Genomic DNA, 15369 nt, shown 5'->3' with positions numbered 1-15369 from the left:
ACTAAAAAACTAACCACTGATGAATCTCTTGATAAGAAATATGTATTAGAGATGGTAAATAACATACGACAGGTTAGCAACCATTCCTTAAAATGTGGCTATGATGCACTGGAGGCTTCATTTAGATCAGCCATGACAGGCACAGTGATAAGAAGGCATGCATGGCTAAAGGAACAAGCTTTACCGGATCATGTTAAAGCTAAGTTGCTAGATGCTCCTATGGACAAGACAAGTTTGTTTGGTACACCTGCCCAGCAGGTTATGAAGAAAATGGAAGAAAAGGCAAAATCTGTTCAAACTGTTAAAGATTTCTTGCAGGTTCAACCCCCAAGGTTTAGCAGGAACTGGCCTGCCGAAAATTGGTCCTTTCCTGACTCCACAAAATTTCAAAGGGGCAGGAATAGACGTTCCAGAGGCAGAAACCAATCCAGAGGAGGTGCCTACAGAGGACGACAGTGGCAAGGCAACAACAGAGGCACAGACACAGCCACTGCCACTACATCAGCACAACCACAGTGACTTAATCCTAAATCCGCCTACCAGGGAACAAATAGCAGCTCCTCTAGGCGGAAAGTTAACCTTATTTTCAAAGAACTGGCACTACATAACAAAAGACAAGTGGATTTTACAAACCATAGATCAAGGTTACCGGTTTCACTTCCACACTTTACCAGTCAAAGAGGAATGCCAAATCTACCTCCAAATCAAAAACAGAGGCTCTACGCCAGATAATGGAGTTAGCAAACATGAGAGCTGTGGAAAGAGTGCCAACAGCAGAACAAGGAAAGGGTTCTACTCCAGACTATTCCTAGTTCCAAGAAAGGAAAAAGTTGGAGACCAATTCTCGACCTGTCCACCTTAAATACATACATCATTGTCCCAAAATTCAAAATGCTGACCCTACAGCAACTTCTTCCCATGCTGGGCAAGGAGTCTTGGCTGGTAACTCTAGATCTCAAGGAGGCATACCTGCACGTCCCCATTCGACCAATCTGCAGAAGATACCTCAGATTTCTTGCAGGATCAGAGCACTATCAATTCTCAGCATTGCCCTTTGGCTTATCTACTGCCCAGAGTATTCACAAAATGCCTGGCATCAGTAATCGCCCATTGCAGACTACAGGGAATTCAAATTTACCCATACCTGGACGACTGCCTGCTACAAGGGGACAACAAAAGCAAGCTGACAACAGATTTACAAAGGGTCATTTACTTGCTACAAGGACTGGGATACACAGTCAATTTACAAAAGTCAAGGCTGATACCATCCCAAACAAGGACATTCTTGGGCTGAATTGGACACAGTACAACAAATGGCATTCCTGACTACAGAAAAACAAAAGAACTTCCTCTTTACTTCTTGGCACTAACAAAACTGAACAAGTTAACAGCAAGAAAAGTTCTGCAGGCCTTGGGCTTCATGGCATCATGCATAATCTTGGTCCCATTTGCCAGACTACATATGAGGAAACTACAGTGGTACCTAAAGAATTTATGGTCCCAACACAGACACAGTCTAGAAACAGAAATCCCACTAATTCCATGCTTAAAACAGGAGTTCCTATGGTGGGCTCAGGCATGCCAGTCAAACCCAGGCCTACCCTTTCGCAGATGTCAACCAAGCCAGACCATCACAACAGACGCTTCAGACCTAGGATGGGGGGCCCACATACTGGACAAATGCGTGCAAGGATTGTGGACACAGGATCAACTTCACCTGCACATCAATCTAAAAGAAATGCTGGCAGTAAAACTGGCAATCCAAAAGTTCAAACCATTTCTCAAAGAGGGCCAGTTGATGATAAGGACAGACAACACCACAGTCATGTGGTACATCAACAAACAGGGAGGCACTCATTCATACCCCCTATGCAGAATGACCTTGGAGCTGTGGACCCTGGCACTCAGCTACAACATTCAGTTACAGGCAATATTTGTACCGGGGAAAGACAATACTCTAGCAGACATATTAAGCAGAACCACTTCGGATGCCCACGAATGGAAGCTGCACCGGACATCTTCAAGACCATCTCAAGAAATGGGGAATGCCACAGATAGACCTATTCGCATCACCTCTCAATCACCAGCTCAAAAATTCTGCACAAGGACATTCCACCCACTAGCATGGAAAGTGGACTCACTCTCCTTCAACTGGAAAGGCCTAACAGCATATGCATTCCCACCTCTTCCTTTGATACACAAGGTACTACTAAAAATCAAGGAAGAACGTCCAAGGATAATCCTGATAGCTCCAAACTGGCCAAGACAACACTGGTACCCACTACTGAAGAGCATGTCTCGAACAATATGTGGCCAATACCCTGATGCCTTTGATGTTAACTCAGAACAACTACAGCATCATACATCCAAACCTAAAACGCTGCAACTGACTGCATGGAACATCACATAGCAGCAGCTAATCCAGAACTTTCCCAAAGAGTTAAAGACATTATTCTTGAAGCACGCAGACCTTCAACAAGAAGGAACTATGCTGGAAAATGGAAAAGGTTTGTCATTTGGAGTACGGAAAGAGGAAAAGATGTGTCAAACATAGATATGCTTAACATTCTGGAGTATCTGGCCGAACTTCTTCATTCAGGCCTGTCCTACTCCTCCATCAAGATACATGCATCAGCTATTTCAGCAGAATACAGCTTTGATCCACCTGTTTTTTCGCACCCTTTGCTCAGGCAGTTCCTCAGAGGAATCAAGAATGTAAAACCTCCAAGGAAACCACCATTACCAGCTTGGGATTTAAACTTTGTGCTAGAAAAGTTGACACTATCACCCTTTGAACCAGCAGCAACAGCAGACCTACAACACCTGTCATGGAAAACTGCTTTCCTACTGGCAATTACTTAGGCAAGGAGGGTTTCAGAACTACAGGCCTTGATGGCAGTGCAACCCTTCCTAATCTTCCACCAAGATAGAGTGTCCATGAGGACTAATCCTACATTTATGCCCAAGGTGGTATCCAGAGTGTCTTTAAACCAGGCAATCCACCTACCTACCTTCTTTCCCAACCCACAAAACAGAGGGGAAAGAATACTGCATACCTTGGATGTACATAGACAGCTACGCTACTACTTGGACAGAACAAAAAATAGCAGAAAGACTGACCAACGTTTTGTAGCCTATGCAACAGGAAGGGAAGGAAAAGCTATTTCCAAACAGACAATCTCCAAATGGATAGGAAATTGCATACGATACTGTTACTCCTTCCATGGAAAACCAATTCCACAGAACATAAGACCTCATTCTACAAGGGCAACAGCCACTACCATAGCCTTCTTACGAGTGGCAACCAAAGACATTATTGAGGCGGCTACTTGGACCTCCGTGCATACATTTGCCAAGCATTATAATTTGCCTCTATATTCCAGATCCCGAGCAGGGTTTGCCACTGCTGTACTGCAAGGGATCCTAAACGCACCATAATCTACTTTTATCCTCCTCCCCTAGTTGGCTATGGTATTCTACCCACTTGTTATGACTGCAGATGCATCCATGAAGGACATAGTACAGTTTTGTACCTACCATAAATGTAGATGTCCGAACTGGATAGCATCTGCAGTCAGGATTACCCTCCCTCCTTCCCCTCTGTGCTACTCCTAGGGTGTTTACCCTCCTAATAGCTAGCTGTTGGGGGGGAGTCTTTTATGGTGTATTTGTTTGTATATATGTACATATATGCTTATTGTTGTGTTTACCTCTATCTATTTGGAAACATTGGCATCTATCCAAATTTTTAGCCTGCAAGAGGGCTACTGGCATCTGGGGCAAGAAACACTGAGGAAAATGGCGTCGGCTGATGCTTTTATACCCGAAGACCAACAGAGATGACGTCGGGTGGAGTGCGACATCAGCCGAAGCCGGACCCGGACTTTGGAATCCGGCCGACTGCAGGGCTGCCTGACGACAGGACAACCCACTTGTTATGACTGCAGATGCTATCCAGTTCTGACATCTACATTTATGGTAGGTACAAAACTGTACTTTATGGTGAGTACATAACTTCTTTTTTAGAAACAGCCCTGCTAGAGAGCCCTGCTGTCCATTCCTCAGATGAGGAGTCTAGTGTGACTGACACACTGGGGAGGTGTGTATATGAATGTGCCAGTTTCAGTATGTTGTCAATGTAACGCATCAGTTATATGCTGGTGTTGGTTAAGTTTGACCAAGAATTGATGCATCAGTCCATAATGGGGTTGCCGAGTGACGGTGCTTTTATAATATTACTGAAGGACAACAAGAGCCACTAGATGTGGTGTAACTGTTAACTGTCATGCGTAGCTTCATCTGATTAACTTTGCTGAGTTGGTGACCCCCTTCCACTCATTTTCCGGTCTGTGCTTTTTGGTCCAGAAGCCAACCCTAACCTCCAATTAGAGAAGGAATGCAAAACCCTTGTGTATGTGCCAGATATGGTTTAAGGGCAGCATACAACCTACACCACAGCACTGGACAGCTAGGAAAAAAAATGATTTTCATGGCTACTTGTTGCAAAGTCTTGGGCCCAAAGGCATGAAGTCACAGTACATAAATGTTTGAGAGTCTTTGTCTGATTGTCTCCTCGGGGTGACCTGACTGTCTACTTGACTGCTTGTGATTCATTCACCATAAGCAGGTGTATGGAAACACTAATATGTTGCAGATTTAAGATGCCCTTTCATGCTCAACCAGTACTAACATCTCCCTACTTTTGCCAAACGTAGGAAGTAATAGTGTAAAAACAGAGCTTTTCTAAGTAGGTGTCTCATGCTATTGGTTTGTGTTATTCCCACCATAACAACACACTTCCAGTCAAAATTAGGACCCACTCTACCAGGGCTCTGGCTACTACTTTTGATTTTTGGAAAGATGTGGACTCTAGAAATAATACTAGAGATGTCAGATTGGTTGTGTAGACATCTGTACCAAGCAAAACAAAGTAAATCCATTCTTCTTTCTCCCATTCTTGTTAAACTCTGGTATTCATCCCATATAGCTTGTGCTTCTGCAACAGTGATCTGATGATGAACATGCAACTATGGAAGTAAACTTAACCTAATGGTTAATGATCAAGTAGATCTCTGCTACAGTAGCCGCTCCCTTTGTCTGTCCCACTCTTTTTGCTATTTTTATGCTAGGACTCTAGCCTTCCTCTTCTGAAGCAAGAAAACTCTGAAATTTTGGTGTCATATCAACTGATTTTTTCTGATCTCCTCAGTCAGTACAGTGACTAGGGTGCATGGAAGGCAGCCTAAAGCTTTGGAAGAACTTCCCTTATAGCTTTAGCTGCCAAAACAATGATATATTCAAACAGTCACTGTTATGGTAAGTTTACTTGCATTACTGCACTTTCTAAGTTAGTCCTTTCCTTTCTGCATAATCTTTTTTCTGGTAGACAACATTCCTGAAAATCAATCACCATTTCGGAACCATCTTATAAGTTAAGGTTGTTTATTTGTTGGGATTCTGAAGTGTATTACTGTCATTATCTTAGCTGAAAGTTTAATAGGAAAGCTGACGTTGTTGTCAGTATTTATAGCACATATATTTCTAGAAACATCGTTGCCTTGACTTTATTTGCTTGCCTTTTTTTGGTTGCAGTTTTATTGCCTTTTTCAGAAGCGGGCAAGTAAGACCTGAAGAGTCTACAAAGTTTAGAAACTTTAAGTGTGGAGCAAAAACTACCCCCACTGAATCATTGCTCCAAATACTTGAAGCACCTAAGGGAAGCTCGTTTTTCCAGTCAGTGTGTTATATGTCTCCTAGACAACAGCCCTTAGAGAAGCAAAGTCCTCTCCTGTTCTTTAGTCAGTTAGGGATTCTCCTTCTCCTAATTTTCAACTAGCTCAGACCTCCAAAAAAAAAAAAACAGCAGGGGACCTGAGCCAATTTTTCACTTCATGGCACCTGTAAAATAGGTGTGCCCACCTGCCAAAGGCTTTACTGTATCTGTGGAATGTGTACCTCCCAGACTGTGACCTAGCATGTTACCTCTATAGCATCACAACTCCTTGGCCCCACTTGGTAAGGTTCTCACTTACCGGATCTTCTATTTTGGTAGAACAGAACTAGTTTAATGTGTGAAAGTCTTATTTAAAATCACCATGTGTTCCCAGGGCTCTTCATGCTATGGAGTTGAGTTGTGGTTCATCCAGAGTTTTCAGCTTCTCCTCTTTCATTTTACTCAAATTTCCTGGTCCTAGTCAACGTGTCAATTGTTGCTGGATCTGTCAAAGTTGATAGAGGTATTGATTCACTCCCTGAAAACTTGCTGTATTTAGGATGTAGTCGGGGGTCTTCTATTCCTCCATTTATCAACTTGTATTGCCATCCCATGGGACAAGTGTGAGGACTGTTGTGTCCAGAGGTTAATCAATCCCATTCTTATTTCTATGAATGCACTCCCTACACGTTCTGGAAGTCTCACACCACTTTAAGGTTACATCAAGAAAAGAGGCTCCCAAGACTTTTAAAAGAAAGCTGTCCAAGAGGTCCAGTTAGGTTAGAAAGAGTAGGCTTTCACTGCAGGCTCTTTATGGTTCCTTACAAACCAAAGCACTTCAGGCCAGTTCTCAATTTTGAGCAACCTTCAGTTTGTTGCGAAAGTATCCTTTCACATGATCACTGTGCAACTTGTCTTTCCATGTATGTGGGGAAGAGATTGTATGTACACTTTGAACCTCCAAGATGCTTACCTTCACATCAGAATAGCAATAGAGTCATGGATGTTTCTTCACTTCTGCACAATAGCCTGCTGCTTTCAATCTGTCGCATTCATTGTGTGCAAGATACTCAGTCATAACAAGATTTTCTTCCCCATACAAAATTCTAACTTTGCAGTCATTAGTCTTACCTAGTCCTTCAACTGGTAGCAGCATCATTGTGTTTCATAGACTGCCGTCAGGGCTAGAGCCTCATTTACATTGTCCCCATTGTCCATTTTCATGTGACTCTAATACCCTGGAACATAGAGTACAATGGAATCAATTCCTGGATTTTATAAACTTTAAGATTTCTAGGAAGTGCAAGAATCATCTCTGGATTCACAAGTCCAGTCTGTCTTTGGGAAAACCACAATGGTGAAGGCCGCCACAGATGCATTCAATTTTTTTGTGAAAGCCTTGCCTGAGTCTAGGGTTAACTTAATCAAGGTTATAAATACCTCTTAAGCTTTCTGCAAGAGTCCATCCTTTTATGATATTTGTACAGTGTCTTTTTGGCCATGACTGATTACTTTTGTAAGCCGCAGTACTGGATGTGTTTTCTTATTCCATATTTGTGACATTGTATTGTGATGCTTCACTGAAGAGCATAGCTTGAGACACTTTCCTGAACGTGATAAACTTGATACTACAATCTTGATATGAAAGCTATGTACTAACCATAACAGTAGATTTTATTTATCTATTTTATGTTTTTTTATTTGTCCCTTCTTGACCAGTTAACTCCAAGTCAGCTAGTGGCCGCTCTTCAAGGAAGACCAGAGGTAGTACTCGTACCACCAGAGAAAACTTGGCTTGGGCATTGGGGAACTTTCCTTGCTCTCTTTTTTCAGTTGGCGCCATGGTGGGATCTTTTACTTTCACCTGAGCTACCACCAACTTGAGCAGATGGGACCTCTGTTAAACTGTCATTTCAGATGAACGTTAATCACCACCACCCCTCCAACCCTGGATGTGACTGGTTGGTGCCAGTTCTTTGTAGCTAGTGCTGGTTATCTGTTGATAAATAGAGTTCTGTCTTGGGTATGCTTATGTTTACTGAAGAATGTGCCCTTTGAGAATTGATTGAGGGATTGGTTGTAAAGTTTTTGTGGCTGTGCTGACTACATTCTGCTGGTCTTAGCCCTGAAAGTATTGACAGTGGAACTACCATTTTGGTTCTGTTGTTGTGCTAAGGACATAACTTTCATTAGAAATGTTTGTCAGCTGTGTTTTGTTAGTGTGTGTGTGCATGCGTTTCCCCCATTTGGCTAGTTTCTGCATTTTATTTATGTATTTATTTTATGAAACTCATTTACAATGAGTTGATTTTTAGGTGGCTTTGCAATAAGTGTATGAAGGACTTTTTTTAATTGTTGTGGGCAGAATAGTGATAAATGTGTACACTACTGCACAGTACAGTAAAAGTGAGCTGTACAAGTGCAGAATCGTAATACAAACAAATCCACAAAAGTATGCAGATGGTATAGCACAGGCATAGATGGTTGTCTACATTTCAGCATTCGACAGGGGAGAACAAACAGAAGCAGGCAGTACCAAAGATGTCAACGCAGCTGTGTCCAGGTGTTCAGCATCATAGCAGCTGTCTGCACTATATACACATTGGGTACAGTAGTAGGGTATTTGTAGAGAGTAGCGTTAACAGATTCACATATCCATGTTACTGTGCTGTCAGCAGCATTGCTCTTTTTTACTGTTTCATTCCAAGTATTGTAATGCTGCTTGGTTTTTACTAGTAGTAATCCTGCAGCCCTTGATGGACCTGGTTGTTGGTGGAAGATGTGATGTGTCAATTCGCTGACAGGCAGGTTTCTCATTTCTTACAATCTGGTAAGTATGCAGCATACAGTGCTGAGCCACTTTACATAATTCTTCACTGTGCTTCAGAGAGTAGCACACGCAAGGTACCAGACATATCACCTAACTTTTCTACATCACATGGGTCTCCTTCTTTCATCTTCCCCAGTATGAGAGTAGAAGCAGTGGTTGCCCAGAATGCTGCATAGCAGCAGCTTAACTTGGTAGAGCAACTAGAATTGCCAGAGCCTCTGTCAGGAATATCCCTCTGCAGCTTGAAGTTGGCAAGTTACCCAGCATTAGTCACTTTTGTTTCAGCTATATTGAATCTATTGACGCTTTTAATTGCTCTGCATACATAGCGAGTCACCAAGATTTCCATCTATGCATTCCCCAATAAATCTTTTCCAGCCTTGCTCCCTGCTCTGCATAGTAAGCTGCCAGCAATGATTGGTCCCTCTCCATAACATTTTGAGAAAAATTATTTAGTTTCATTTTCTGTAGTAAATCTTTTTCCGATATTCCTGTCTGTCGTAAATGTGTTGCCATTATCACAGTATAAGCATTCACTGTATATTTTGCCAACATTGCTTATAGCGTATCCTTTTCGTATTTTTATTCATTTGTAATATGGTAAGCCCATTGGACATAAAAGCTCATAGCGAACAGTTCTCCACATCTGTTTCAGGCTCGGCATTTAAACCTTTCAAGAGAATACTCCCTCAACCACGAGTCCTCCCAACAATCTGGACATCCATCACGTAAGACAAATGGGTGCAAAGGATCATTACCAGAGGCTGTCATTCCCTTCCTTTACCACCAAAAAATTGTCCTGATGTTCAACCTCTCAAAGCAAAGTAGTTGCTTCCAAAATAAGGGAGCTCTTAAGAAATCAAGTCATCCAAGAGTTCCTACCTCACCAGACAAGATCCAGAATTTATTCAAAGTTCTTTTTAGTGCTAAAGAAAAATGTAGATCACAGACCAATACTAGACCAACAAAATTTTGGATGGTTATGGTTCAGTCCAACCTTCCTCTACTGAGAGAGGACAACTGGATGTACTGGATATATCTCCAAGATGTGTAGTACCACATAGAGATGGACAGATACTTCAGGATGCATCTCTGCTTGTGGCTGGGAGTCCATCATTTCCAGTTCAGAGCTCTGCCCTTTGGTCTCACCACAGCAGCCCCCCCCCCCAGATGTTCAGCAAATACATAGCAGTAATGGCAGTTCAACTACAACTGCAGGGATTCAGACTATTCCTGTTTTTGGACACCAAGTTCACACCGCCCCTACCATGAGTATACCCATTCAAGCTAGAGGCCCCTTGCTCCAACTGTGTACAAAACTTGGAATCCTAGTGAACCTAACTAAATCCAGGCTAGAGCCTTACAGTCCTGTTAAGTTTATTGGAGCATCTTCTGTTTTTATCACACAAGTCTCTCTAGCCAGAATCCACATTCGGGTACTCCAGTGGACTCTTGGCAGCTCAGTAGTCAATCAGGAAACAACCCATGCCATTTCTAGTATCTCTGATGAGAATTTGCAGAATACACATATGGTGGTGGCTAGAATCTTCTCTTGTACTACACGGATGTCCTTTCAGTAACCCTTCCCCCGAAGCTGTGGTGGCCACAGACCCTTCCCACTTAGGTTGGGGGGCATTAGAGATAGTCCAAGGCATGTGGTCCCAGACAGAGGCCAGCTTACACATCCGTGTATGGAAGTAAGAGCAAGTCTAGCATTGCAGGGTTTTTCAGGATCCTCTCCCCTTGGATGTGGTTGCTATCCAAACTGACAACATGGCAGTTGTGTGATATGTATTGTACATCAAACTGGGAGGAACCAGATCTTTGCCCATGGTGTCGAATGGCCATGAGAGTGTGGCAATGGTCAATGTCTTCTCAACACTTTCTGATAGCAGTGCACTTTTCAGGTAAATCAGTATTCTTGCAGACAGGTTGTGAAGGTAGATATTACTCCTTTACGAGTGGTGTGTCAGTTCAGTGTCAGCAAATCAGATTTTGTGGAAGTTGGGGCCACCCTTGCTGCAATCTGTTTACCTCTCACTGCAACACCAAATGCAGCAAGTACTTTTCTCTAATTTCTCAAGAGGGGAGTCACTCAGGAATGTTGTAACACACTGCTGACCCCCCAGTCTCCTGTATGCACTCCTTCCAATCCCTTTAACTCCCAAGTTCTTACATAAAGCAAGTGCGATAAAGGTCCCGATGATCCTCATAACACCATTTTGTCCCCAACAGGTGTGGTCTCCTTTCTCGGACCTTATCTAGTCCACCTGCCTTGGGTGTTTGGCTCAGACACAAAACTACTTTCCCATCCACTGGGGTCACCTCACCCAAGCATTCAGTCCCTAAGATTAACTGCATGGTTTCTCCAATTGCAAAGATGGTTTGACAGTCCAGATTCTCTCCTTTCAGTTGTTCACATTTTATCCTCTTTGCTGGTAGAAGGTGTCTAGGAAATCTGCAAAAGCAAGTGGAAGATTTTTCCATTTGGACATTAGAACATATTGACCCCTTTTCACCTCCTTTGCCTGCAGTTTTGATTTTTCTAGCTCATCTTTTTCATTATGGGGCCAGCTACTCAACCATCAAGGTACAGCTGGCTACTATACATCTTTTCACATAGGTGAAAATTGCACGCCTATTGCTTCTCATAAGCTGTTTAAGGTCTTTGTCAGTGGAACCTTCCTTTTATGTCCCCCAGTTAGAGATGCAGTTCCCTCATGGGTCATTACAATTTTGCTGCAGGCTTTAACTGCTCCTCCATTTGAACCTGCTGCCAAGGTCAACTTACTAGTTTAACAGAAAACATTATTCATAGTTGCTATTGCTTCTGCCAGGAGAGTTTCTGAACTTAAAGCTTTGTCTTCAAACCACCTTTATTTGTTTTTTCACAAGGACAGAGCAAGTCTGAAGACCAGTCCCTCCCTCCTTCCTTCCTTAGATGGCTTCTGAATCCCTCACTAGTCAGTCTGTAAATCTCTGTGTGCTACCAAATTTTTCAAACAAGGGTGAATATACATTACATTTACTGTATGTGCATCGAGAGTTACTTTATTTGTATCGAGCAAAATCTTTAAAAAATCTGACCAATAGCTTGTTTCCTTTTCAACTATTACATTGGGTAAACAAATATCCAAAGTCATGTTATCACTTTGGCTTTCTCAGTGCATTGCATATGTTCAGCAAGAAAGGCATGCCACTACCTTCAATTCCTAAAGCTCATTCCATGAGATAAATAGCTTCCTCTAAAACTGTCTTTTCAAGGGTCCCAATTGATGACATCTGTGCTGCGGCTACATGATCTAAGGTTCATGCTTTCATCTCGCATTATAAATTGGTTGTATAGTCCAGATCCGTAACAATTTTTTTGTTCGGATGTTCTCCAGAATATCCTTCCTTAAGGCCACTCGAGATAAAATAGTTTGAGAGACTGTCCCATATGTTGAGAAGTGGGCTAAAAAGATATCAGATATGAAAGGTATGTTCTTACCATAATGATGGATCTGCATTTTTTTTCTGTCCTTTACTGACCCTCCATCCCCTTCCTATATTTTTATATACATATGTAATTATTTTGATGATTGTTCCATATCTGGCAGTTCCTAGCTACCCTAACCTTGGCTGCTGGGATTAGTTTCTACCATCACAAACCAGTTTATTATGAATCAGATGGTTTCTTGCTATGCATCATGAATTTAATGGTTTCTTGCTAAGCATTCTTTTTACTAACTTCATTTCCTCTCTTCTCTTGTAGCAGACGAACTGGATTTGAAGTGGTTCGTTCTCTAGACAGGGTTTATGGGTAAGGGCAGGAGCCTGAGCCCTGGATCCAGTAGCTTGAGTGTGTCAAATGTCAGATCTGAAACCTATATATTGAGAAAGGATGGAAACAGCCTACACAGATCCGTTGTTATGGAAAGAAAATAGCTTTCGTATTTGTAACATTTGATGTTTAAGCAGATCTTGTTTTATGTTTGCATTTCAAAACAGATGTTAAATCAATGTTGAAGGATTAATGCTGGTTGACACTTCTGGTTCCAGGAGGATTATTTTGCTTGTGGTGCATTGTGTTTTAGCACTATGGTAACATACAAAATGTATAAAGTTCATAACATGTCTAACCTATGAGATCTAATTTAGAAGTTTATTTTATTTAAGAGAAAATTTTATTTTTTGTATATCCTGTAGGTCTGGTACAGAAACTGGATAACAAGCTTCCAATAGCCAATGAGTACCTTCTCCTGTCTGGAAGTGTACGTGAAGGAGTGGTTGATCTCAATCCTGACTACTTTGGTGATTATGCTCGAGGGACAGATTATGACGTCGATTTCACTTTGCTGGTGCCTGCTCTGAAGCTTCATGACCGGAATCAGCCAGTTACCCTTGATATGCGACACTCTGCACCCTGTCACTCTTGGTTTAGCTTGCGCCTCTTCAGCCAAGAAGTAATTGATAAGTGGAAGGACTGCTGTTCAGCAACAGAACCCTCCAATGGTGGACCCAGTTATTATTTTTCACCAACTAAAGTAGCTGATTGGTTTGCTCAGTCGATTATGGTTGTCATTACCGAAATCAGAAAAAATCCTCAAAGGGGCATGCCCAGGATTGAGAAGGTTGAGAGAAATGGGACTGTGACTACTGTTCTCCTTACAGTGGGGAGTAGCCGTTTGCTGTATGATATAATACCTGTTGTATCCTTTAAAGGGTGGCCAGCAGTGGCTCAGAACTGGCTGACAGAGAACCATTTCTGGGATGGCAAAATCACAGAGGAGGAAGCCATCAGTGGCTTCTATTTGGTACCTTCATGCTCACCTGTTGGGGTGCCAGAGAATGAATGGAGACTTGCTTTTTCTAGGAGTGAGGTTCAACTGAAAAAATGCATATCTGTCCCCCTCATTCAAGCCTTTCAAGCTTGCAAAGCTGTAATTAGCAGATTGCTGTCTCGGCCAAAGGCCATTAGCCTGTATCACTTGCGAACCCTGATGCTTTGGGCCTGTGATCGTCTACCCAGTAGCTACTTGTTTCAAGAAGAAAATGCTGCACATTTCCTTCTAGGCCTTATTGATGACCTGTCCCATTGCCTCGTCAATAAGTCTTGCCCAAATTATTTTCTTCCACAGTGCAATATGTTTGAGCATCTTTCAGATGAAACTGCAATGCTGCTAGCTCGCAAGCTGTCTTCCGTGCGTGCAGACCCTTCAGGGCACTTGGAGACTGCCATAGAGCATGCTAAAGCAGCCAATAAGTTGGCACAGGAGCTGAGGACTAGGGCAGCAGCTGCTGTTGCTCTTCAGTCCTCCCAGGGTGATGGAATGTCCATGGAGAGCAAGTATAAAGATAACCACCTTGCAAAAAAAATTCAACAGTTGGTGACAGAAAATCAAGGAAAATCTATTTCAGTTTTTCTTAACCCTGATGATGTCACCAGGCCTCATTTCAGGATTGATGATAAATTTTTTTAGGTCTTTAGCTGGCATCCACATTGAAATCTGCTGTGCTGTTTTGAATGTAAACATTTGTCAGACTTCCAAAGGAAACTCCGAGATATGCTTGGAAATCTCTGTTCAAACTTATGGAGAGATTCCAGATTGGGCAATGTTATGTTTATTTTTTGTTTATCTAAAGTACTAACCAGTGAAATGTCATTCATGTCAAGAGATATTTTAAATGGAGAAACATTTAGTATAAGTAGTCCAGATGTATCTCTGAGCTGTTTACTACTGATATTAGGAATCTGTATTTTAAAAAATGGGAATACAATCAGCTGGACTGTCAATTGACTGAACATTTTGGGTCGGTTAATCTTTACTTATTTGTGCTTTTGCAATATCTGTATATCTAGGATTGCAATTCATTGTGCTCACCTAACTTAGCTGGGTTATGATGACTTTTACAGGCTATTGAATCTCTTGCTATGTACCCATAGTGCTTTGGGAGAAAGGTCTGTTTCTCCAGTTACTCACTTTAGAGAATGGTTCCAGTCTCTCATGATTTATTTATTTTGTACTTCATTGTTACTTAGCATCTGTTTCCATTAGAAAATGGTTAGTGTTATGGTATAGACATATTCATTGTTCAGGTGTGTTTCCTTCTCATTCACAGTAGTCATCTTTTTGCTACACCCACTCCTCCCCTTTGCCTTTTTGAGCAATTTTGTTAGTCCATACTCTTCAGTTGCATTTCTGCAGTCTTTTACTTGATACTAAGTTTGTTACAAACATTAAGTCATTGAGTGGCTTTTATATTTCTACCAACAGTGAGAGGCAGCTTTGTTGCCATACATTTAGTTGCTCATTTTTTTTTCTCTTGCTGGCAGTTTTCACTGTTATTACAATGGAGAAGAAAGCCTGGAGAGAGACAAAGTAATTTTGAAAAATGTAAACTTGGATATAAAATCCACCCACAGGAATAATCCTAACAAACACCTAAAGTGCCTTTGGGCTTGGAAGTGTTTTTTAGCAGTGTAGTATTTGCACTTATAAACTTTTTACCCTTAAAGGTAAAAATCACCTGCTTATTGCTGGGAGAAGTCCACTGCTTCTCCTCTGTCTACTACAGATTTCCCTTCTGTATGTCACTTAACTGTATTTATACCATGTGTAACACTTACTATAACTCATCCAGACCTTCACCTAGCAGTGTTGCCTCTGGCTTGGAAATCTCTAGCCCCATTTAGTTAGGACCATCTGCACCAGGTATATATATATATATATATATATATATATATATATATATATATTATATTTGATTTGAATTATTCTAAGATCTGGCTGTTTTTTTATTTCACTGCAGCACATTTTGTCTCACTCCCCCCACTAACATTGAG

General features: G+C 41.7%; 1 protein-coding gene across 1 annotated transcript in view; it reads left to right on the top strand.

Moving 5' to 3' along the window:
* LOC122806517 (protein MB21D2-like) overlaps positions 1–14328 on the top strand; it is a 180867-nt gene extending 166539 nt beyond the window's left edge. Inside the window, exon 3 of the mRNA XM_044077018.1 lies at positions 12732–14328. Within this exon, the coding sequence (XP_043932953.1) occupies positions 12732–14005 (1274 nt within the window). The 3' untranslated portion in view covers positions 14006–14328. The remainder of the gene's footprint in view (positions 1–12731) is intronic.
* The last annotated feature ends 1041 nt before the right edge of the window (positions 14329–15369 follow it).

The sequence above is a fragment of the Protopterus annectens genome, chromosome 7.part0, assembly GCF_019279795.1.
Source record: "Protopterus annectens isolate FY-2018-M chromosome 7.part0, PAN1.0, whole genome shotgun sequence".
Lineage (NCBI taxonomy): Eukaryota > Metazoa > Chordata > Ceratodontiformes > Protopteridae > Protopterus > Protopterus annectens.
The sequence above is the reverse complement of the archived record's forward strand: the minus strand, read 5'-3'. Positions and strand labels throughout refer to the sequence as shown.